Genomic DNA, 26,857 nt, shown 5'->3' on the forward strand with positions numbered 1-26,857 from the left:
TGTCGAAGAAAAAACAAAAACAAACTTTTTCCCTGGTTCTTGATGTTTCCATGTAAACTTTTTCTCGTATTATTCTTCTTGCTTTCACATAGAAGAACTGTCCTGCACCGAGCAAAAGATATGCAAGTACTCTAGCATTTCGGAGTATTTGCCCTCAATTAATACGTACTTTACTGTCACTTTTTTCGCAATTTTATGTCACTTGTGGCCATACGATCATCTCATCACTTATCGCCACGTATTCTAAAGCTGCTTATAAGTGTACGTAGTACAGCAGTCAACACTTATCGAAAATACACTATTTTTTCTGGTGGACAGTATAGTATAGCACTGTACTCAAATGGATTCAATCACATATTCTACAGATGCAGTGCATTTGCTCTCCTTTCTGTGTGTCTGTGCGTGTGTCATGGACGGCCCAAAGAGGAAGGCAGTGTGGCTTCAGGTCTGCTGTTGACTTCACGTGGCCTGGTTCGTGTGCCACAGAGAGGGAATGTCTGGGGTATTTCGTGCACAACACGAAGTGTGGTTAGGATTAATGCATGCCCAAGCCTCTCACTATTTCTCAGGCTCTGCCGTGTTGTGTGACGTGGCAGCCAATGCGTGTTACCACCCAGCAAACGGCTAGCTGCTATGTGTCCTTAGCTAAAGAGTGTTGTATTACCTGCTGTGGGACAGAAATGTACAGTTACAGATATATTGCATCTTTGACCCTGTGCAGAACTGATTGGGTGTTTTAAACCATAACAAACAGTATTTACAATATGCTTTTCAGTACTTTCCGCCAATCACAAACCTGCAGTGTCAGCTAACAAATAGTCGCTGTTTGAAAACATTCTACAGTATTTCTATTGCAGTAATAGTGATACTTGCGAGTTGACTGCTGTCTTTGATGCTTTCCTGGAAAAAAGAGAACCATCTGCCTGTAAATTGATTTGTATCTGCGTTAAAGGATGACAGAAAGTTGATGGAAAGGTCTGTAGAGACGGGCTTGTAATGAGGTGTGATTGAATGGTAGACTGTGATGCATTCTAGAAAGAGGGAGATGTTGCTGCAGGTCATTTAACCAACTTTCTCTTTGCTCTTTCTAGGTGTATCAATTGTGTGGCATAACCCGCATTGAACTCGAATACAACTGTGTGTTCTGTGTGTGGGTGACTTAGAGCATTATCTAACTGCGATCGTTAACAGCAAACCTCTCAGTCACCATAGGATATCCAACTCATGTGTGATGATGATGATGATGAAACATATATGTCCTGTTTCTGCGCCTTCCTCTGGACAAACAAAGATTTATGTGACATACCCCATTCCCCTGCCACGTCTTTGGTCATAAAATTGAGGCTTTAGTTACATAACTATAATGATTCTAAGTTAGTGACAGGTGTTTGTGAGATACTGCAATCCTTGCGTAAACATTTGCTTGAGAGATGTCCTGTTTACGGAGTTAGTGATAGCATGGCATGCAATTGCACATCTGAAACACTGCTGTTATGCGTTTGTCTGTTTCCTTGCAAGAGGCATTCTGCGTTGCTGACGACCATTTTATATAGTACTGATGGGAGGATAGTATAATTTCTGAACCATGTTCACATGTGAACAGTGCACGCTGGAAAGCTATATTGTGCTTTTATGACCAACAGTCTATGTGTGTTTTCTTTGCCATACAAGGAAGTAGTTTTATCTTCTTAAAGTCTGTCACCATAGAGAGTGGGATAAAAAACTTGTGGTGTGGGTGTACGTCATAGAACAGATAGTGCAGTTGATTTGTGTAAAACGCTTCAAACTGTGCCTATCTTGAGCTTCATCATACATAAAACCACGTGTTGTGTTCTTCCTAAGCGTCTGTTATATCATCACAAAATATTCGTGTCTACTATACACTGATAAGGGATGCTAATCTCCTCAACACTCACGCATCTGGAGAGATTTTGTGCACTTTGTTGGGTGCAGAACAGTCTTTGCTGAACAGCAGTTAAGGACTTGGCTCACTCTGTTTCTTCACAAGATATGGAATGTAGCAGTCTATTTCTGGCCAGCTGCAAATTAAATTGGTGACAGCGTTGCGGCGAGGGTTGGTCAAAGATAATGTGATGTGATCTTTTCTTGTGTCATCTGCAAAGCTCTCTGTCTTCCTACAGCGATACCTTTAGTGCCTATGACATCTTCAGTTTATTTATGTGACACATTGCTTAAACACTAGATGCGCTAACTCCTGAAACAGTTCTAGTTCAACAACAAGTGATATCCATGCACCAGGGATGAGAAGAGGAAGACTGTGGGTATTTCCAACATGACAGGGAGCGCTTAGCGCATCTACCCTGCAGCTACCGCACTCCTGCACATGGCCTCTAGCAGCAGACGTAGAGACTCTTGCATTTCAGAAGACTGACTGGACTTGTATCAAATAATTTGCAGTTACAGAGCATACATTTATCAGCACGAGTTGTGAAGTGTGACTTATCCCCATCCTGCTGCATCTTCATTATCTGATGAAGCGTATTTGTCTTCTTCATAAATTCACCAAATATAATTCCTTTCCAAACATTGTGCAGGTGGCTACAGACACAGTACTCAGATGCATGATTTCAGCTTATATACCCATCGAACTCCTCCGTCTCCAGCACAGACATCTCATCCATTGAATACATATTACACACAGTAAACAATTAGGTCTGCCCTCCCAGTCCAGCAGATAGACACTGACTGAGCGATTTGCCACTAATTTTTCCCCACACCACCATCTTGGATTATGTTACGAGAAGTGAGGGGAGGGGAGGGGAAAGGGCCAACAGTGCCCTCTGGTGGTGGTTTCTGAACTAAGTCAGTTGGACTCTGGACCACAAGGTGAACACATTGGAGGAGCTACAGTCAATGACAACTCAAATTGTTTAAATAAACAATGCATACAAAGTAAAGACTTATGTCCATCCTATCTCGCAACCCAGCACAGACTGAGTCATTTTCCCACCAATTTCCCGTTGGGGGAATGGAGGCAAGGGGAGGAGGCAGGGGAGGGGAGGGTGTGGATTTGGGTTTGTGTAGGTAACCCAATTGACCTATTTTCCCACCAAAATTTGAAATTCGCGCCTTGACGTCACAGCGATGTTGCCACATCTATGGCTACATCTTGGATCCGTCATCTTGAATAAACTTGGCAACAATGCAGAGTGAGGTGAGACACAGGCTATCCCACTATTTTCATGGTACTACTGTGGATGTTTTGTACAATGGAATGATTCTTAAGTGCTTCATCACTGGATCGAGCACAAACACAAAGTAATGCTCTAAAATTACCATCATTATGTGCGGGTTCATTTATTCCAACATCTCCAGAATCATGGGATCCTCCCAGGGCAATTTCCTGTCTTCCATGCCGAAGAATTGTTTCCACTATAGCTTTTAATCTTTTTCTGTTCCTTCAGCTATTTTACTATTTTCCACACTGATGGACTCAGTAACATTAAGTGCTTTGCCGTTTGCAACGTTTACAAAACTTGTTGCCTGCTTGGCACTAATTTATAATTTTTCGTATCTGCATGGTGATCAAACCTCTCTAAGGCTTTCTTCCAGTTAGTAAACGGCTTTCTAACAAAGTTCTGAGTCCCTGATGGACACGACCACCTTGCATTTTACCAAGCAAAACACATACTTAGGAAAAAGCTCCCTGCATGACATTTGAATACACAAGCCATGAGTGCCTAGTATTCCGATGACGTTGAAAAGCTTGTCCTTGCCAGAGATTTGAAATGTGAAAGTATCTGATGGGGACCAAGGCGCTTTTAGTGCTCTCAGATTTTCCTCATTATTGATTGGAGGATGACCAACATACGACCCAGTGTCAAAAAAATGGCTCTGAGCACTATGGGACTTAACATCTGTGGTCATCAGTCCCCTAGAACTTAGAACTACTTAAACCTAACTAACCTAAGGACATCACACACATCCATGCCCGAGGCAGGATTCGAACCTGCGACCGTAGCAGTCGCGCGGTTCCGGACTGCGCGCCTAGAACCGCTAGACCACCGCGGCCGGCTGACCCAGTGTCATAAACCATGGACACAGAAATGGATAAATCCACCCTGGCAGTAAAAGAAAGATAAGAATTAATTTTAAACACTAGAATAACATGCATCCATTTTTGCTTGTGTACAGCTAGTTAGAGCAATGGTCGATAAACCACAGTGTGCTACTTTATCGTGGATATTTTTGTCTCACGAATATGTCTGCGAACACACTTACACTAAAAACATGTGACTCTCTCATAGGATAGAGGAAACCTGTTCCGAGTGGCCTGTGTCAAAAATAATGCCAGTGACTGAGCTGTGACTGTTTGTAAATGTGACAGTCATACAGGTCCTCCATATTAACATCCAGCATTAATGTGCTTTGAGTTTTATTGGAGAGATCACCCAGAATAATCACCAAAAAAATGTCAATACAAAGAGCTGTATGGTTATTTTTAAAGAAATAACGACGGTGGTACTACAATAAAATATGTTTCATGTATCTTTATATAATTTGAAGTCATTTTTCATATGAATTGTTCATAATTCCCTGTTCAACACAGAGAAAGTCTGCTTTCTTTTTTATGTGTAAGGATTCCAACAGGATTACGTGACATGGTAAAATTTTGGTAACATTGGTTTTAAAGCATTTTGTAATTCGTCTTATGCAGTGTGAATTAATCAAATCAAATTTTACATAGAATATATCAGAATTTTTGCATCTTTATCCTACTAATGCTGTAAATTCCTAGACCTCAAAACAGGCATTTTTGAGAGAACGTACTTGGAGAACTAACACTAAATCAATAAGATTTCTTTCTATGTTGCTTAAGGTTAAACTGAGTTGAATACAATGGTAACTCTCTACAAGCAATATTGCCGACATATTGTGTGATCCATTTTTACTCACTCCTATAGCTGAAGGGTGGGATGAGCGCCACACTGCTTTTTACCCTAGTGACAGCATCTACTGTTTACTCGAAAGGTTTTACAGGCAAGCACCAAGCACACATAAATGAAGTCGGGCAATATTGCAAATAAAAATAAGTAATCGATAAAACGCTTGTAACAAATTTGAAAAAATAGATGCACAGATGACTGAATAACATACTCTAGTACAGTATAGAAATTGATTGAAACTGAGATACTGTATTGTCCAAAAACAAACTAACTCATATTTGATAATGGCCTTAACGTAAGATTATTACAAGCATGTCTGTTGCGCCTCAAGCTGAATGTTCGAAAGTGCAGTGAGTGCTGTGAAGTCGCGTAAGATGTCGAACTATGTGGCAGAGTCCCCCATACATTCCAATTCCACTAACCCAATTGTAATCTCAAAGTCCAAATTCCAACGAAATGGTACTGGAAACCTCCCTCAGTTATCTACATTACTATTCGTTAACGCTCATCACGATATACAACCCAACATATGAAAGCAATGTGATAACGACACCCTCCAACGTTGGAAGAGCACGGCTGAACTGCTCAGGAAAACCAAATCCTACTCGCATCAAAACGTTATGGAAACTGCGAGTCAGCATTGTACATCCAACAAAATTTGCCTCTATAGATTCTATACATATTTTATCATGTAAAATATGAAGTAAATTGGTCAAGAACTTCTCGAGATATATGCTAACAGCATACCCCCTTTATACATTAAATACATATTAAAACATTTAGCCCGTATCCATAGAATGTTTCGAGATCTTTGCTAACAACGTTTACCCCTAAATATATGTAGCCAATTTCTGTCCAAACATTTATTAGAAATCTGAAGTAAATTGGTGAAAAGTTTTTTAGATTTTTGCTAGCAATATTTCTCTTTTTTATATATACATACACACCACACACACTGCTGGCCACCCAAAATGCAACACACAGACAGAAGCATCCAAATCAGCTGAAATTTTCAGCATGTGTTGGTGGTAGTGAGGGATGCACAGATTAACATTTCAGTACAGGCACACATTATGGCTGCCAGTAATATCACCTGCAGGCGCTATACAAAGGGGGAACAGACTACTGTGTGGACATACTGGAATTGTTCTTTCGTGTTGTTGTTTTTAGTAAGCAGCTTCAATATGCCTTGCAGAAGACAGTGAGTGTCTTTCGAGCATGTTTTGGAGTTCTACCAAGGAAGAATAGTTCAGAGAAGTCAGCGATCATGTCGGTCAGAACCAAGCAACTGTGATGCAGATCTGTAATTGCTGGATACAGGAGGAAATCACGGACTGACGGGACTGATTGCACCCACCTCATTGCACCACTAAGCATGTCGGTAGGCATATAGTGCACCAGACACTGATGTATCACTCTGTCACATCATTATCATATCATTAACAAATTCAGTCTGTTGCACAACAAGCGGTGTCCATGTGTACCATGCAATGTCGTTTGCAGCAGAGGGGGCTGCCCACAAGGCATCCATTGCTGCATTTACCACTGAGTCAATGCCAGAGGTGTTTGTGCCTGCAATGATACAATGAATGACAGATATGAACAACTGAATGGAATAACTTTTTTTTTTGGCGAATCCCAATTCTCCTCGAATTAGAGACTGGAGACACTGTGAGACATTGTCGAACTGTTGCTTTCTGTATTGCCATACTGGTCCTGCATCCGATATTGAGGTTTGGGGTAGTACTGAATTCCACTCCCACCACGCCCTAGTACACATTGCCACTACACTAACCAGCCAGCGTTACATCTCTGAAATGTGGAAGCCTGTTGTCCTCTTCGGAGCTTGCTGATGGCCACATTGCAACAGCATAATGGGTGACCACATGTGACATGCAGTGTTCAGGACTTCTTCATTGCCCACTGGATTGCACTGCTACCTCAGCCTCCCTATTCTCCTGATCTCTCGCCCATCGAAAACGTTTTTTTGATGATTTGGAGCGACTGGCCTGGGATACATCATCCGCTGCTACACTGGATCAACTTTGTAAATATGTGGAAGCAGCATGGACTGCTATACCCCAACAACACATTCAGAGCCTGTTTGATTGAATGCCAAGCCATCTAGAGGCGGTTATAAACAGAAATGATGGTAACACTCAGTGTTAATTTCATCATCTTTCTCACTTCACATTGGGCTGTATAATTTCATCATCTTTCTCACTTCACATTGGGCTGTATTTTCACTCATGTGATCTTTGTACAATGTGTTATTTAGCAAATCAGTTTGCTTGTGATACCTCCAGCCCTTCTTGTTGTTGCACTTTGGATGGCCAGCAGTGGTGGTGGTGGTGGTTAGTGTTTAACGTCCCGTCGACAACGAGGTCATTAGAGACGGAGCGCAAGCTCGGGTTAGGGAAGGATTGGGAAGGAAATCGGCCATGCCCTTTCAAAGGAACCATCCCGGCATTTGCCTGAAACGATTTAGGAAAATCGCGGAAAACCTAAATCAGGATGGCTGGAGACGGGATTGAACCGTCGTCCTCCCGAATGCGAGTCCAGTGTGCTAACCACTGCGCCACCTCGCTCGGTGGGCCAGCAGTGTGCCTGGTGTGTGTGTGTGTGTGTGTGTGTGTGTGTGTGTGTGTGTGTGTGTGTGTGTGTGTGTTTGTGTGTGTGTGTGTGTGTAACTGTGTAGTGCTGATGTTTGCTTTTATGATACATTGTCAACTATCTTATATTTGTTCCTGATTATCCTGTTTTGCAATGCAATTTTCAACACTGAAGATGACGATGTTATAGTTGAAATCTAGGTCATCTGTAATAAAATGACAGGTTTTGTGATCGATTGCTGTTCTTTCCATTTTCTTTACCAGTAACTCCTTTTTTTTAAAGTCACACATATGCGTTATCTCCCAGTACATGTGAACCATATCTAACTTCAGCAACAAGTAGTAATATGTGATACAAATTCACTGTCTGTCACTTACCCATTGTAGCTAATTGTCTTGATGGTATTTAACAGGTTGTTTCAGTCTTAAACAGGCAAAGAACAAGAGTTCTGCAAGGGAAACGTAGATGATTTTCTTTAACTAAAGTCTTCAAGTCATTTGTGAAATATTGACTTTTAGCTCCCAAGGAAAAGGCTTGGCAACTATATAGACAGGAAATCAATTGTATACATGTTACAGGCTTAGAGTCTTGCTTTTACCTGAAAATAAATTAAGATACTTTGGAAAAATATTTCAGCTCTGTCCAACAGTCGGATTTGGTCCTGCATCGTCTTACTGAGGTAAATCATGACACATGCATCTTCTAATCAATGTAATTATCACAGAAAATTGCACCCTGTAATTTTCATATTTTCAAAACTGATCATCTGTGCACGCATAGTGCACAAACTGGATAATTTGCACCTGGTAATTGGGAGCTTGTAGTCATAAAAGTCATTCAAACTAAAGAGGTCAGTACAAAAAATAGCAGATATTATTACAAACTTGTGACAGAGAAGTCTAACAGTTCGATTATTACTGACTGACTTCTATGTGTTTCACTACCCATTAGGTGATGTGCAACCCCACTGTAGAATGCCATCTTCCAGAGCTCTTTCCTTTTTATTCGCCTTACTCTCCCCTTTTGTGTTGTCCTCAGACACTTTTTTTCTGTTCTGCTGTCCTCTTAATCAGTTGGGCTTGGCAGATAAGTCACACTGTTTTACTTATGTTTCACCTCCCTGCAAGTTATTCATTTTAAGGCAAGTTTGAACGCCCTATCCTAACAATGTTAAATTTAGTATCTTGGCTACCCTGTATTTAGGAACCATTGACATAAAACTTTTATAGGACATTAAACTGTATGTTCTGAGTCTACTGAACTACAATAATTGCATAAAAGCCATTGATTTTGGAAATACAATTTTTTAATTACACAGTTAAAATTATATGTGCTTTTTTGTACGTTATCATAAATAATTTTAATTATACATAACATTATGTTCTTCTTTTAGTTCAGTAGACTCAGGATATGTATGTTACTACTCCATGAAAATCTGAATACTCTACTCGAGGTGGTTTCTGAGATGTAGGGAAAAATGCAACAGAAAATGTAAAATTTCGGGAATAGCTTCTAAAGTTTCAAAAGACTGTAACCCAATATATGCTTAATTTTTTTATTTTAGTCTCTCAGAAGCACCCTGCACCATGCTGTATATTATCCTCTTGATCTTTTTGCAAGTTTTTTCTTCTTTTTGGACCCCTTAGTGGCCAACTGTGCTGCACATTCTGCTTTATCAATGCGAACCTTGTCCATGCATTCAAGCTCTCTGATGCAGTTTGCTCTAGGATTAATTCCCATACGCAGTAGCACTTTCACCCTTGCAATGTTGCCATCATTAAAAGCAATAACAGCTTCACTGACCCCCAGTTTAGTGTCTTCATTCCAACAAAAACATTTTTTGTAGGCGAGTCCATATAAGATTACTGGATGACACATTGAGATTTTGAGTCTGAACATGCAGATACTTCTTCAATAATTCAGGATTTATCAGGTGTCAGAAAATAGGTATTTTGAACCCATGACTGCTGCTGGGATGGAATGTTTATGGCTGTATGAACAGTCTGAGTACTGGGCATTGCGGTAATTGCACCATGAATCATGTCCAGGAGGGTAAAAGTGGTGTACTGGTTTTTTATCACTTGACAGTTTGTGGAAGAAGATAGTCCATACTGCCTGCTTCATATTCAACAAATCCTCAGTATTATTTCTAATGTCCATCCATCAATCATTTTGTCAGTCAGCCTGCCTCTTATGGTTTTACCATCACAAAGTTTCCTGTCTATCAAACTTCGTTTCAACTTCCTTAACATGGTGCCCATTAGTTTCTGGACATCACCAACACATTCCAGTTTTGTGATAATCTTCTGAACATAAGGATGAGCGGCAACTACTCTGTTATATGCGTTTGAGTCTCACCTAAGAACTTAGTGTAACACACTCCCCTTTCGTTCACAGATCGACTAAAAATTTCAATAACTGCAGAGGCCTCTGTACCACCACTTCTTCCTTCAAAATTTCTGTCACAGATATGCCCTTCTTCATCCCCTGATTTACACTTATAACAGTGTTTGGTTAAAATCTGGAACTCTATTACCTTTCCAGTATCCACGCCGGTCACTGTAGCAACGGAGTTCTTAGAACTGTAGCGGCACTTCTGCCAAGTACCAACAAAAGCTATTGGTATGTCAGTCATACCATCATTTATTTCAACTGCTTCGTTTGCAGCACCCTTCATTGACTCACATGAAACAGATTCCACAGCAGCTCCAATAAATCATGCATACTGGTAGATTTTACAAGGTGAGTGTGGCATATTCATCATGGCACACATTCTTTCTGCTGCAGTGTGTCCTTTGCCAATAGCTCGCAATCCATAAAACCACCTAACATTTGCTTCAAAATATCTATCTTACACTTATCATAACTCCAAAATGAATGCATATATTTACAACTGGCACAATTAATGTTACATTTCCTGGCTAGTCCATCTGATACCTCACTGGCTTCATGTAAAGTAACTGGCCCTCCACATATTTTACAACACACACATCACCTAACACCCTTTTAGGGTGTGTAAACCTATCAGAATACAGCCTAACCTACTATTTACATCACTTTCGTTTTGAGAAAACTGTGTCTCACAACGTTTTATTTTCATCTTCAAAAAACTAATACTGACGAGTTTGCCTGTATTTCATTGTCTGTAACTTCACACGCCACGTGTTGGACACAGTGTTTCCCTTTATTCGAAACTCTATTACCAGGAAACCCATGTTTCTTAAAAATACTTCGTTTTGGTGTCATACTTTACTTTTTGAGAGATTTATCAATCTATTCGTCACTTTTTCTCAGGAAAACGTTATCACTTCGACATACAACATGGGTTTATACTATGAAACGATGCGATAATGTTTTTGACAGTGCTACCAATACAAACACATAATTTAATCTTTATAACACAGAAATCCGCAGCCGTCTATATAAAAAATTACCAATTTTATTAGATCTTGAAGTAACGCACATAAAAATTTTATCATTTTCAATTTGTGTATATTATATTTAAAATATAAAATAAAATATTTCTTATGTGAGTTTATATTCGAAAAATTGCAAATTTTATAATGAAATATAAACATAAATTTATAAAATGCGAAAATGTGGAATTTTTTTAATGTTCTAACTCCCCTTAATTTCTCACCTTTAATATGTTATCCTTTTCTCAAACTGTGCACAATTCAGATTTCAATTTTGTATTATACTCAGCACTGAATACGAATACCTTAGAGTAACAGTACTATGAAAAGGATAAATTGCTATGCACCATATACAGAAGACACTGAGTCGCATATAGGCACAATGAAAAGACTGCTATACATCTTAACTTTTGACCAAAAGACCTTCTTCTGATGTAGAAAACACTTGCACATTGGGACAAGCACAACTTGCACATAGATGACCCCTAACCCATGTCAGTTATGTGTTCCTTTTTTATAGGAACCATTTCTGGAAGTAAACAAGACATATAGTTACTACAAGTTTTCTGTGTAAAGTCAGTATCTTGATTTTAAATGCATATTTTTGTTACAGGTTTCCTGAAGATGAAAATAAATAAAATAAGAGGAGGAGAATATGAAGTGAAATACACAACTTGTTATAATTTAAGAGAGCCCTCATAGTAAGCATACAACAAAAGTCATTGATAGTTACAGTGACAATATTATTTTCTTACATTGCATTTTTTGTGTGTAAGAAGAGGTACCAAATTATTATTTCGTTTTCTGTTACAGGATACCTGTAGCGTCACGTAGTCAACTTTGTCCCCTTCACCAAAAGTATGGGTTTACTGACGTAAATCTAAATTCCACTGTTATCACAGATCAAAAAAGCTCAGCCATCTGAAGTGTTTCACAGTAGTAAAAAACTTGTGTTATCTGCTATTAATATTCATAAACTATTGATGTTTTAATGCTTTTTAAAAGTATCAGTTCTGGAATAACAGAATGCCAGATGTCAAATTCATCAGGTACCTTTAAGCTGCAGCCATACTTCATGCTTTATTGCTTTAAATGTTTTTTATAATTCACTAGTGAAACTGAATTTGTCAGATACTTTCTTTTGGAAGTGAAAGACATCATAAATCTTACCAGATGTTTCTTTTCCAAAAGATTTAAATTAATTCCAGTCTTCATAAAAAATGAGTGTAACAACACACATTTGGTTAAAATTATAACAGTATCCATAACACTATTCTACTGGCAACAGCCACAAGCTGTGTCACAACCGCAAATTTTACAGTTTTTACATGTTTAGTTAGCCAAAACGCTGCTATATTCAAAGATGTTTTATTATCCTTTTACTTTTTAGTACCATAAGCATATTTTGACTCTATGGCCATTATCAAGCTCTTTCCATAGTAAACTGTCAACACTGTCACTGTCTGGGACCTGCTGCTGCTGTGTATCATGGATGTACTGCAGACAAACAGACATGTACATCACCTTTCCAGTTCCACACAAGAACCGCATGTAACGGATATCAACTTCACAACTGATGAACAAAAATTACGTCATAAGGGCATTTAATATGATTTACAACCAAAACTGAACATGAAAAAAAGATATAACAGTGTTGACTTAGCTATCAACTGAAGCTCTCACACAAAAAATATTAAACAGTCTTAACGAATAATGCTCAGCAACGAATTCCACAGCAGAGGCATTACAAATTTAAAATTTTGTCTGTGCTACATCTACAAAATGCAGCAGTAGAAGGTGCAAGAACCCACCACTCGCACTGAGCCTTGAATAAAATCATACATCTTCAGTTATGCTATAGTTATTCATTTATTTATCAGTATCAACGTTTCCTGGAATTGAAAATTACTGAAAGCTAGTATTTATGACCCATGGACTCCTCCTAATATCTGAGTAGCAAAAGGCAATTTCTGTTAGCAAATATTTCGTAATAATTATTACTTGATTTGCACCAGAATAAACGTACTATCCCTATGTATCTCTTTACTGATGTCATGAGCAATTTCTACATTACATTAACACTTGTTCCATAGGCCATGAATATGACATTTTGAAATGATGAGAGTCCATTTGCAGAGAACCACATAATAATTTTTTGAAAGAGATGATTTACAATTTCCTCAGCTCATTCTTGTTTGATGGGTATGATTATTGTACTCATATCATCAGCAAAAACAACTAGCTTTGCATCTTCATGAATATAGAGTGGCAAATCATTAATATATATTAAGAACAATAATGGACCCAAGACTGAACCCCATGCAACACCATTCTTGACACCTCACCAGTTAGAAGTCTCTGCTGATTTTTGCAGACTATATGTACTGTTAATTTCATCCTTCTGCATTTTTCCAGTTAAATATGAATTAAAACATTTGTGCACTGCCCCACTCAGTTGCCCTGGTTCCTTCTTAACAATATTCCAAATTGTTTTAATTTTATTATCAGAAGTGCTTATATCAGGCGTAATGTATGCACTTCTGAACTTTTAAGTAACTTTTCTTAATACAGTTCAGTAGTTTTTATAATGTTTCACTGTTTCTGGATTATTACTCCTTCTAGCTGTAAGATACACTGCACTTTTCTTTTTACTAGACTTTTTATCCCTTTAGTAAGCCATGGATTTTTTGACAGTTTCTTATATTTCACTGTTTTCTTAGGGTTACTATTTTCAGATATATTCACAAAAGTATCATGAAATAGGTTAAATTTTAAAGTAGCCTCAGGTTCCCTGTACACCTCAGCCCAATCCAAGCGTTGCAAGCTTTCCCTGAAATCTGCAATTCTTAAATCGTTAACTGAACACACTTTTTTGGAGGAATGTATTGAATTACTCTTTGAGTTATGTCATATACTGTAACTAGCTGTGCATCACGATCAGACAGACCATTCTTAACAGAAAATTTATCTTGGTCTTAAAAATATTATCTATCAGTGTGCTGGTTTCCTGTACCACCCAAGTAGGAAAATCAATGACTGATGTCAAAGTGAAAGAACCAAGTAATACTTCAAGTTCAAGCTTTTTAATGGACTTTTTTTAGTAAAGCTGCATTGATATCACCACAAACTATAATTTGCTTCTCTCTGTCTGACAGATAGCACAACAAAAAATCCAAGTTTTTGAAAAATAACTGAATATTTCCCAATGGGGAACTATACACAGCTACAATTATATAGGTACCATTATTTAGTTTAAGCTCACACACACATGCTTCTATATGTTGCTCCACACAACATTTTTTAGTTTCTAAATTTTTCACACTATGATAAATATTAACATTGGCATCTCATCCCATTGGCTCCCTTCTGCTAGCCAGCATGGGAACCTACCACTCATTCCTTACTCTATACATACTGCAGCACTAATACATTTACTTCACATATGTAAAATAGCAAAACTGCAAATGAAATATAATGCTCTCTTATCCGAAAATAGGGTACCTTACAAAGGTATCAGACAGTTACTGCACTAACAATGTGCTATGAAAATAGCCTGATGATGAGCATGGAACCGAAATAAATTTGTAGCACCAAAAAATAACATTGTAATAAAAAGTCTTTAAATATAGCAGCGTTTTGGCTCATTATGTGTTTATGAAAATATTACTGGGATGCCAGAAACTGTATGCTTTAACTTTCTGTAAATATTTTATTGTTTTTGTTGTTATTTTATTATTATTATTTTCAGTGTAATCATTTGTTGAGTTATTAATACTTTCATGTTGATATGCAGAGAGAGTTACATGTATTATGAATTAATTTGCAATAAACCTATATAAGACAGTAACAATATTATTAATTTCGCCTCCCGCAGAATAATATCACATGAAACATAAATGAGTGAAAAGATCTAAACTACATTAATGTACTGACTCCTCTATCCCCAAAGTTGGGAATTAATCTTATGGCAACTGTCACAAAACCTAAATATTTTAACAGATCTAGTGAATTTTTTTTTTCAATTAATCTACATACACACCTAAGGACTTAAAATTTTCTACCCTTTTATTACTTCTTGGTCTACTAGGTTAATAGGAGGTGGAATATTTTTGACATTACAATACTGGCTCTGGATGTACAGCATTTTTTAAAGTTCAATGCTAACCAATTTGTGCAAAACTGTTCAGCAAGTTTCAGCAAAACGCCATTTACTATTTCCTGTGTTGATATGTCGTTGCTCAGCTCCACAACAACGATTGTATCATCTGCAGACAGGACTAATTTTGCCTCCTGATTCAAATAAAATGACAGATCATTAATGTAAAGCAAAAACAGCAGTGGGCCAATGATCGAACCTTGTGGAAGCCCATTGTAATTTCTCCTCAAGATGATGATAAGGTATCCGTCTTCATATTTTTTGCAAAGCCAAGGACAACTTTCTGCATTCTGTTTTTTAAATAAGACCTAAACCAGGCACATGTGAATTATGTATTCCATGAAAACTTAACTTCTCGAATAGAATATCGTGGTGGTGGTGGTTAGTGTTTAACGTCCCGTCGACTACGAGGTCATTAGAGACGGAGCGCAAGCTCGGGTTAGGGAAGGATTGAGAAGGAAATCGGCCGTGCCCTTTCAAAGGAACCATCCCGGCATTTGCCTGAAACGATTTAGGGAAATCACGGAAAACCTAAATCAGGATGGCTGGAGACGGGATTGAACCGTCGTCCTCCCGAATGCGAGTCCAGTGTTAGAATATCGTGACTGATACAATCAAATGCCTTTGATAAGTCGCAGAAGATGCCAGTTGATGATGCCTTTCATTTAAGATTTTATTGTGGGTCCAGTGAATATATAATTAGCTGACTCAGTACAATAACCATAATGAAATAATAGAGAGGGCGGCAGCTTCATGTTGTACTGGCAGAGCAGTGTAGTAGGGGGTGGTGTCTTTCGGCAGAGTCTGTTAATCAAATTACAGGCAGGTTTAACTGGTGCATTTGTCGGTTATATATAAACATCAGTAAGTGGAATTCCACACAGTTGACTTCCATAAGCAGCTCTATGTGAATGGAGAGATGGTGGCACAGATACATTAATTTTAAGGGCCCTGTCCTGTTAGCGAGATCTGTCCTATAAGATAGGCTCCAACAACTCCAGGGAAAAATGCTATATTTATGTACTGCATTCTGCACCCATAGTAATGTTGTTAGATTTTAAGGAAAACATTTTTACCAGTGTAAAATAGAAGTGAATATAATGTTGACTGGTGTTAAAGTGGTAAAAACTCCTTACAGTCAAAGCAGAAGTAATGTAAACCACTTTGTGTAGCTTGATATTGATATTTACACAAATGCTGTTCATGTTGTATCAAAGAAGTACATTGTGTATAAATGTATATAGAAATACTGCACATCCAGTACTAAAACAAACATAAGATCCAAATAGATTTTGATTTAAAGTACATTATTTCCAGTTTAATAAATAATGGAACAAAATGCTATTAAAGCTAATTAGTGAGCATAATGATAGCTAGTTGCTGAGCTAAGCAAGTACTTATATGGGATAAGATGTCCTCACATCCAAGCTAAAATAGGGGTGCAGGTCATTATGGTACTAATTGATGTTATAAATAGGAAACAATTAGATAAAATACTTAAATGCATGAAAATTCAATTCTGGAAGCTCACAGAACACACATAATCGTAAATAGTATTTCAGGCGAATAGCTATATATATTAAAATTCAGTAAAAACAGTCTTGGTTGCAACATATGTTTATTTTGATTGGCATCCAGTTTTGGTGTATAATTTAGACCATCATCAGGCTGTAAGCTGTAAGCAGTGGCTGTTGTCACTGGACAGAGAAAGATCCATAATAACGCTGGTGTGAACTGATTTTTAGATCTTTTTGCTTTAAATATGACATTCATGCCATATCCACTCGTCTTCAGTGCTCACCTTTTTTGGTCAACTGCCACAGATCTTAAAATGGTTCCCAAAAATGGGAAGCTCTCATGGTCACCTGCCCATTGCGTAGTGTCCCATCTAGAGATGCTTGATGGTGAAAAATCTCACCACCTTTCAACAAATCCATATGTGTAACCTCTTACATGGATGTAACATTTTAGTATGTGAGGACTTCATAAGCGCACCATGGCTACTTGAAATCAGATAGGCAGCGAAATTTGACCTATCAGTCGCACCACTCTGCTCCAGAGGAACATTCCTGCCAAATATAACCTCTAATGATCTGCCAGTCTCTCCCACAGTCTGCACATTCAGTCTTATATGCACCAGATGCCTGGCAGGCCGATTAAGCCCAGATTATCCATGGCTGAAAATACCACGTTTTTATTGTATTTTTTTACCTGGAACAATTCAGCCACTAATTTTTCCATAACAGGCTAGACAAATTTATTGTCAGTACTATCATCATCCCTACAGCACTCAACTTTACTTCTCTTAACTGTGTTGTTGTAGATTTACTGATGTAATTGTGTGGGTAATTGTTGGCTTTCTCAATATATTTTATTATGTTCAACTCGGATTTTTATTCTGTATTAGAAGGTGGGGCTCTAATTAACAACTTAAATGCAGAATGGAAAAAGACCTACTTATGTTGGTTTGAGGTGTAGTTGATAATTTTATCAGTACATCTGTTTTTTTTACTATAGCTAGCAAAGGTATGGTTATCATGGTTACCACCACAAATACTGATGGTTAAGTCTAGAAAATTATGGATCTGCTTGAATTCATTTCACAAGTAAACCCAATTTTCATATGTAAGTCATAAACCTGTTGACAATCATTTTGGTGTCGTTGTCATCACTTTTTACAAGGAGCAATGTATCATTTTCATACATAAGGTAAAATATAAGTCTCTTTGCCGCTTCTGGACTATCTTGAAACAATTCGTTTTCCAATGAATTGATAAAAATACCTTCTATGAAACCTGATAATAGGCTACCCATACTTAAATCATCTTCTTGTGGGAATAGTTCTCCTTTGAATTTAAAGTAGTTGTAATCTAAATTAGTGCAAGCACCTCAAGGAATTCTCTTACTTCATCATTAGATTGTATATTTTGCATTAGACAGTGTTATTTAATTATCTCTGTAGTTTCATTTATTGAAATATTAGTGTATAAATTGGTAACGTCTAACGAGATCATTTTCGTGTCGTTGGGCACTGTCACATCTTATTTTTTTGTGTCAACTCTCAGCCATTTTCCACTGAATATTGTTGGCGGAATAAAAAGTGCATTTTATAAAAATCAAAGCATTTACTTGATACCTTATGAAAGGGTCCACCTCTACTCTTCACTATTGGGCAAATTGCATATGTTCTTGATGGACCTTTGCGTGGGCTGTAAGTATGTGAGTGCGTGGCTTCGTAGCCTGTAGGTGATAAGTTCCTTTTGGCGAGAAAAATTTTGTTGCATTTTTTCAGTTTTCCAATAATTTTTTGTGTTTCTACAGTTACATCCTTATTTATGTCAGTAATGTTATTCCCATCGAACAGCATATTCAGTTTCATCTATTACGGGTCCTTTGGTTAGGAGCCGAGTGGACGGTGTCAACCAAAGGCTTCGTCGACTCTGTGACGGTCTTGGCTACAGATTTCTAGACCTGCGTTATCATGCGGCTATGTGTAGGACACCTCTTGACAGGCCAGGTGTGCACAACACAAAGGAAGCAGGTTCTCGGGTAGCAGAGTACTTGTGGAGTGCACATGAGGGTCTTTTAGGCTAGGCAGTAGTTTGAGGTGCTCTGATGAACACTCGCCAATCGATATGCAACAAGGTAAGCGTTCAGAATAAAAACACTTCGACTGACATAATTTTATCAGTAAACTGTCGAAGTATTCGTAACTCAGTTGCCGAATTTACTGTCCTCCAGGAAAATTCTCGCCCTCAAATTATTCTTGGGACCGAGAGCTAGCTGAAACCCAAAGTGGAAAGCTCTGAGATATTTAGCCAGTCGTGGAACGTATACCGGAAAGACAGATTTGAGACCGTAGGAAAGGGAGTCTTTATTGCAACTGACAAAAACATTGTATCTAATGAGGCCAAAGTTGAATGTCAAATGGCTCTGAGCACTATGGGACTCAACATCTGAGGTCATCAGTCCCCTAGAACTTAGAACTACTGAAACATAACTAACCTAAGGACATCACACACATCCATGCCTGAGGCAGGATTCGAACCTGCGACCTTAATGGGCGCGCGGTTCCAGACTGAAGCACCTAGAACCGCTCGGTTACACCGGCCAGCAAAGTTGAATGTGACATTGAAGTTATCTGGTTGCGTATATCAGTTATAGGTGGAACCAAGTTAACTGTTGGATGTTTTTACCGGCCACCTGATTCTGCTGTGACAATTCTAGAGTCATTCAAAGAAACTCTGGGGTCAATAACGCGTAAATACCCAGATCATGCAATCCTAGTTGGAGACGACTTTAGCCTATCGAGTTATAGACAGGGATGTCTATGGATTCATTGTGGGGGCTACAGACAGTCATGTAAAATACTTTCGAACGCATTTTATGAGAACTGGCTTGAGCAGCTGGCTCGGCAGCCCACAAACAATAGAAATATCTTAGACCTTGTAGCTACAATTAGGCTGGACCTTGTCGACAAAGTCAGTGTAGAAACGGGGATTAGCATTCAAGGTGCCATTACGAAGCGTGTTTTTAAAGTAAGTACCATTCTGAAATTAAAAATAGACGTCCTAAGATACCTCAATAATTTTATTTTTACATGAAAACTTGTACCTTAAACTAATTTTCTACATAATTTCCGTCAATATTGAGGCACTTGTCATGACGTTGTACCAGTTTTTCAATACCCTTCTCATAGAAGTCTGCCGCCTGACTTGTTAGCCACTGCTTCACCACTGTTTTGACTTCGTCATCGACCGCCCATGTGTTTCTTCAAGTGCAGGAACAGATGGTAGTCACTGGGTGCAAGATGAGGACTGTACGGAGGATGATCAAGAGTTTCCCATCGAAAAGATGTGATGAGATATTTGGTCTGATTCGCCACATGCGGACGGGCATTGTCTTGCAGCAAAACGATGCCCTTGTTCAACTTCCATGGACTGTTGCTTTGATTCTAGTGTGACGTAGGCCACCCATGTTTCATCGCCCGTAACGATTTGGCTTAAGAAATCATCACTGTCGTTATGGTACCACTTAAGGAAAGTCAATGCACTGCCTCAACGTTTGGTTTTGGGCACATCCGTCAACGGGCGTTTAATGAAGAGGCACGCTCACGAGTCTGAGCCTGCTCATTCGAATCCGTCAGGCAGCGTTACCAGTCTGAAATTACTCTCCATCAATACGCCAATCTTTGAAGGGGATTAGCTCCAATGGCCTTCCTACAGAGATACGTTCTCAAGTCTAATAATGAATTATGACCCACTTGACAATGTTCAGAAATTTCATTACTTAAATTCGACTTTGCGAGGTGAAGCAAGGGACCTTTTAAAACATATACTTCTCATGTCAGAAAATTCGTTAATAGCTTGGGGACTTAGCACACAAAGGTACAATAATCCTAAGATAGTCGCAGTCCAACATGCTAAGGCTTTGTAAAACTTACCTACCATCAGGCACAGTACGTCAACCGATTATCGACAGTTGATCAACCATGTATGTAGCCATTTGAAAGCTTTAGAAGCTCTCAAACCCGATGTGCCACTTCATGAGGTTATCCTTTCGGAAAAAAATCTTGACTGGTATGCGTCCCACAGATCGTCAGGAGTGGGAGGTGAAAATGTCTGGGTGGACGTTCACCACATTGAAGCAGCTCGTAGTTTTCGTAGAGACAAAATGTTAAGCTTTAGAATTGATCAAATTTAGGGACACTACGCTTAAGGAGTCGGGGAGTGACCTGAGCAGTGCTAATCAAGTGAATCATGTAAGAAGAGCTCATCTAATCAATGCTGATACTGAACTGACTTGTAATTATTGTAATAAGCATCACGCACTCACTGACTGCAAACGATTTATTGAATTAAGAGTCAGTGAGAGGCGCGATCATGTAACTATGATTAAGCTTTGTTTCTTGTGCTGCCGAAGTGGTCATTATGCGCGCAATTGCAAGCTTCCCGTTTGCAAGTTCTGCAAGGGAAGGCACAAAATCCTGCTCCACCAAGCCGCTGATCCTAAACATGGTAAAAACGGTGAAGCTACAACTCAGTATGTAGGCCATCAAACAATAAGTGCAAACAGAAACACCCACTGAATGTATTGTTGGCAACAGCTGTCGTCAACATCAAGGACAGCCGAGGCAGACAGCACTCTTGCAGGGTTTTGCTCGACAGTGCAAGTCAGCTACCATTAATATTAAGCGCTTGGCAGATAAATTAAAACTGAAGCATACCAAACAGTCATTTCCCGTAAATGGCATAAACAATGTCTTTGCAGCTTCAGTGTCACATACTTGTAATGTTGAATTGTCATCTAGGTTAAGTGATTTTCAAGTTAAAACTAATTGTGCCATTGTAGATAATGTTACTAACAACCTACCATCGAGCTATATAAACAAAGGTCTCTGGAATATTCAATATCAGCTTCCACTGGCTGAGACAAAGTTTGGTTGGATTTTGTCTGGAAGAATACCGGCTACTCTAAAACAACATGCCTTCTCCCACTGTGACATCTTGCTTTGTCAGAGGTGATGATCTAGATACCAAATTGCAAAGGTTTTGGGAATTAGAAGGCATTGAGCATACAGGACAAATTGTGTGAGGCTCACTTTCAGCGCCACACAACACATAATGTAGAAGGGACATTTGTAGTTCGATTGCCAGTGAAATCTGACTGCAAAACTACGGGTGAATCACGACAGGCGGCCTCTCGTAGGTTAAAGCATCTAGAGAAGCGATTTGAGCGGCAGCCGAATTTGAAAGGGGAATATTCTGTGTTCATGCGTGAATATGCTGAACTAGGGCATACAGAGATTTGTAACTCTCCAGATGTGATTGGTCCAATGTTCTACCTCCCACATCACACTGTTTTCAAAGAATGCAACTCCACTACAAGGTTGAAAGTAGTGTTTGATGACTCTGCCGCCACTTCCACGGGAGTTTCTCTCAACGACATCTAGATGGTTGGTCCCACCGTCCAGCCAGACTTACTTTCCATTGTTTTAAGGTTTCGCTCCTTCAGTGTGGCCTTGTCAGTTGACATAGCCAAAATGTACACACAGATAGATGTCTCTACATCCTGAGGCTAAAGATTTCCAAAGAACTTTGTGGCGTGAATCTCCGTCGGATTTGATTGAAGAATACAGACTGTGCAGTCACGTATGGAACCATACCTGCAAACCAGGACAGGTTTCCAATAGCAGGTCGAGCATTGATGCCCACTTTCTACGTAGGCGACTTCTTAGACGGGTCTGATACGAAAGCTGAGCTCATCTACTGCAAACTCAGTTAACAGAGTTACTCGCGTCGTGAGGATTTCCACTGAGGAAGTGGTGTTCGAACAGTCAGTGGGTTATGGAAACCATTCCAGTGCAGGACAGAGAAATGTCCTTGCCCTGCCACCTTACTGGGGAACAAACAAACAAAAAAAAGCCCTTGGGTATATACAGGGTTATTACAAATGATTGAAGCGATTTCACAGCTCTACAATAACTTTATTATTTGAGATATTTTCACGATGCTTTGCACACACATACAAAAACTCAAAAAGATTTTTTGGCGTTCACAAATGTTCGATATGTGCCCCTTTAGTGATTCGGCAGACATCAAGCCGATAATCAAGTTCCTCCCACACTCGGTGCAGCATGTCCCCATCAATGAGTTCGAAAGCATCGTTGATGCGAGCCCGCAGTTCTGGCACGTTTCTTGATAGAGGAGGTTTAAACACTGAATCTTTCACATAACCCCACAGAAAGAAATCGCATGGGGCTAAGTCGGGAGAGCGTGGAGGCCATGACATGAATTGCTGATCATGATCTCCACCACGACCGATCCATCGGTTTTCCAATCTCCTGTTTAAGAAATGCTGAGCATCATGATGGAAGTTGGGTGGAGCACCATCCTGTTGAAAGATGAAGACGGCGCTGTCGGCCTCCAGTTGTGGCATGATCCAATTTTCCAGCATGTCCAGATACACGTGTCCTACAAAACACGTTAACTTTTGGTGAATTGCGAATTTGCTGCACGAATGCATGAGGATTCTCTACCGCCCAGATTCGCACATTGTGTCTGTTCACTTCACCATTAAGAAAATATGTTGCTTCATCACTGAAAACAAGTTTCGCACTGAACGCATCCTCTTCCATGAGCTGTTGCAACCGCGCCAAAAATTCAAAACGTTTGACTTTGTCATCGGGTGTCAGGGATTCTAGCAATTGTAAACGGTAAGGCTTCTGCTTTAGCCTTTTCCTTAAGATTTTTCAACCGTTTCTTCGCTCACTGCAGCCCGACCCGTTGATTTCCCCTTACAGAGGCATCCAGAAGCTTTAAACTGTGCATACCAGCGCCGAATGGAGTTAGCATTTGGTGGATCATTGTTGAACTTCGTCCTGAAGTGTCGTTGCAATGTTATGACTGACTGATGTGAGTGCATTCCAAGCACGACATACGCTTTCTCGGCTCCTGTAGCCATTTTGTCTCACTGCGCTCTCGAGCGCTCTGGCGGCAGAAACCTGAAGTGCGGCTTCAGTCGAACAAAACTTTATGAGTTTTTCTACGTATCTGTAGTGTGTCGTGACCATATGTCAATGAATGGAGCTACAGTGAATTTATGAAATCGCTTCAATCATTTGTAATAGCCCCTGTACTGGCATCCTGATTCTGATACCTTCCAGTGTGAGATGCATCTCAAGAGTCGTCAGCTGACTAACATTACAAAGTGTAATGTCTTCTCTATAATAGCAGCAATCTGTGACCCACTGGGACTGCTAGGCCCAGCAGTAGTGAAATGTAAATTGTATATGCAGCGTTTGTGGCAATGAAACCTTGACTGGGATGAAGCTCTTGCATTAAGTTTGATTGAGGAATGGGATGATATTGCTGAGCATTTGCCCTCTCTAAATGACATTGTAATTAGCTGTAAGATTATTCCTAGTCCACGTTTTGTCAAATTAGAAATTCATGAATTCTGTGATGCCTCACGGTTGGCATATGGTACATGTATATACACAAGGTGTGTCTTCGCCAATGAAGATGTGTCAGTCTCATTGGTCACAGCAGAATCCAGGACTGCTCCCATAAAACAGCAGGCACTACTATGACTGGAATTATGTGGTTGTCAACTTCTAGCGTGACTCATTCAGAGGGTAGCTAGTGCGTTGGGTATCATCAATGCTTGTGACATCCATTTGTGGACAGAATCGACGACTGTCCTCTGTTGGTTGCAGCGTGATCCTGGTCAGTGGAATACCTTTGTGCCCAACAGAGTCGCCGAGATACAAGAACTAACTTCAGTTGCTAACTGGAGACACATAAGGTCTGAGGACAACACTGTTGACCACTTGTCACGTGGCATAGATATAAGTGCTTTAAACTTGCTTGCCCAGTGGTGGTCTGGTCCGTCATGGCTACCTAGTCTTGACCTTGACTACACAGATTTCATGCTCCGGAAATCAGAAGAAGTGACAGATAGGAGGTGTATGCAAGTAGCCTTGGCGTCAGTGATTGCACTTGATGATTTACTTCTTTGCATGTATTTCTCATTTAAAAGGACATTTAGGATATTAGCTTATGTTCTGAGATTTTCCAGTAATGTTAGGCGTTTGCGAGTTAGCAGAACCCCTCAAGAATGCCAAAGGGCTGTTAATAAGGCCTTTGGCATTGCGCAACTCGCTGCTTATGGTAACGAAATCTCTCTGTTGAAGGCCACCTCACCTCTGCCACACAACAGCAATCTGAAGAACCTACATCCTATCATTGGTGCCGTCGGCATAGTGAGAGTGGGAGGGAGACCGATGAATGCCAACATACCTTATGACGAGCGCCACCCAAACATTGTACCGCCTAAGCATCAACTGGCTAGGCTTCTCATAAACTACGGGCATTAGCATCTGTCACATGCTGGGTCACAACTCGTATTGTCTATGTTACGTAAGAGATTTTGGATCCCAAGTGGATGAAACATTGTCAACGGAATCATCAGAAATGCCTAATGTGTTTTAGATTCAAGGCCAAGACAGCAGTTCAGTTAATGGGTCAGCTACCTGCTGCTAGAGTCAAACAAATGGTTCAAATGGCTCTGAGAACTATGGGACTCAACATCTTAGGTCATAAGTCCCCTAGAACTTAGAACTACTTAAACCTAACTAACCTAAGGACATCACACACACCCATGCCCGAGGCAGGATTCGAACCTGCGACCGTAGCAGTCCCGCGGTTCCGGACTGCAGCGCCAGAACCGCTAGACCACCGCGGCCGGCAGAGTCAAACAGTCACGCACCTTCCAACATTGTGGATTGGATTATGCAGGTCCCATAACTGTGAAGCATGGTGGCTGACGAAGTAAGGTCACCACCAAGGCTTGTATTGCATTAGTCTTCTGTATGGCAACCAAGTCCATCCACTTAGAAGTAGTAAGTGATTTGGAAACCACCTCGTTCTTAGCGGCTTTGAGAAGGTTCATTGCCAGGCGAGGCAAGCCCTCTCACCTACACAGCGACAATGGCACTATATTTGTGGGAGTTCACAATGAGCTCAAACGGTTTTTCTCCAATAACAGCACTACTGAGGGTGTGGTGAATTTCTCGATGTCAGAAGGGATTAGTTGGGAGTTAATTCCACCTTGCGCTCCTCACTTTGGCGGACTGTAGGAGGCACGAGTCAAATCAATGAAGTCGCACTTGAAACATGTCATTGGCAATGCGTACTTAACGTTTGAAGAACTAACCACCATACTGAGTCAGATAGAAGCATGCTTGAACTTAATTCCATTGTGTTCTCTCTCTGACAATCCTGATTCTCTTGCTGCACTCACTCCTTTTCACTTCCTAATTGGTCAACCTCTTTGTATTTGCCATGAACCTTCCGTCCTGAAAATACCTGCCAACCGGTTGCTCAGGTGGCAACTCACACAGCAATTGTACCAATCATTCTGGAGGAGGTGGTCAACAGAATGCATACACAACCTGCAACTGGGCACCAAATGGACTTCGGAGGCAGCCTGGCAACCACAGATCGGTAATCATGTGCTAATCAAGGAAGAAAATTTGCGACCCTTGATGTGAAAGCTGGGTGTCATCATCCAGCTATTTCCTGCTCCTGACAAGTGTGTACATGTGGTGTCAGTGAAGGCGGCGAAGGGGGAAGTTTAAAAGGCCCATAGCCAAGTTCTGTCCCCTCCTCAAACAGTGATTTCTTCATCGTGTCAATCTGTGTATGCATGCGTTTCTCATTATGTTAGATTTAAACTTTGGTTGTCCTGATTGAACTTGGTCCAGGCATGTCTATAGCTATTTAATTCATTGTTTGATCATGTGCCATTTCTTGTATGTTTTGCTTGAATTTTGTATGTCAATGCTTGTGATTTGGAAAATGAGTATCCTCATTTTGAGTGGTCTCAAAAATTAGTAATGGAAGGGAAAGGTGCTTTGTGAACATAACGTCCCTTTCAGTAACTGCCTTGAAAGTTTTGTAGTAGAACAATTTTACATAGTGTGATTTGACATTAGTATAAACTTTTCTTAACACAATACCACATTTCTAAATCAGAAGAATGAATAGGAAAAAACCAGAATAATATATATGAGAGAAAAGTGTGAAATTACTTGGATAAAGGTTTGAAGAACAAGTAAAATCACGTCACTATATAGTTACTTGTACATTTTTATTTTTCGTGAAATACATTAAGCTCTCTCTTTCTTTCGTTTCCTCCTTTTTTGACAGCATACTGTCGTTTTGATCTCTATCATTGTTTTGAAGAAGAGACAAGAATTCATA

At 39.7% G+C, this 26,857-nt stretch overlaps 1 protein-coding gene across 1 annotated transcript in view; it reads left to right on the plus strand.

The window, feature by feature from the left end:
• LOC126248192 (uncharacterized) overlaps nt 1-14,655 on the plus strand; it is a 127,683-nt gene extending 113,028 nt beyond the window's left edge. Inside the window, exons 5-6 of the mRNA XM_049948971.1 lie at nt 11,550-11,637; nt 11,750-14,655. Coding sequence (XP_049804928.1) covers nt 11,550-11,574 — 25 coding nt within the window. The 3' untranslated portion in view covers nt 11,575-11,637; nt 11,750-14,655. The remainder of the gene's footprint in view (nt 1-11,549; nt 11,638-11,749) is intronic.
• The last annotated feature ends 12,202 nt before the right edge of the window (nt 14,656-26,857 follow it).

This window comes from Schistocerca nitens, chromosome 3 (genome assembly GCF_023898315.1).
Source record: "Schistocerca nitens isolate TAMUIC-IGC-003100 chromosome 3, iqSchNite1.1, whole genome shotgun sequence".
NCBI classification, from domain to species: domain Eukaryota; kingdom Metazoa; phylum Arthropoda; class Insecta; order Orthoptera; family Acrididae; genus Schistocerca; species Schistocerca nitens.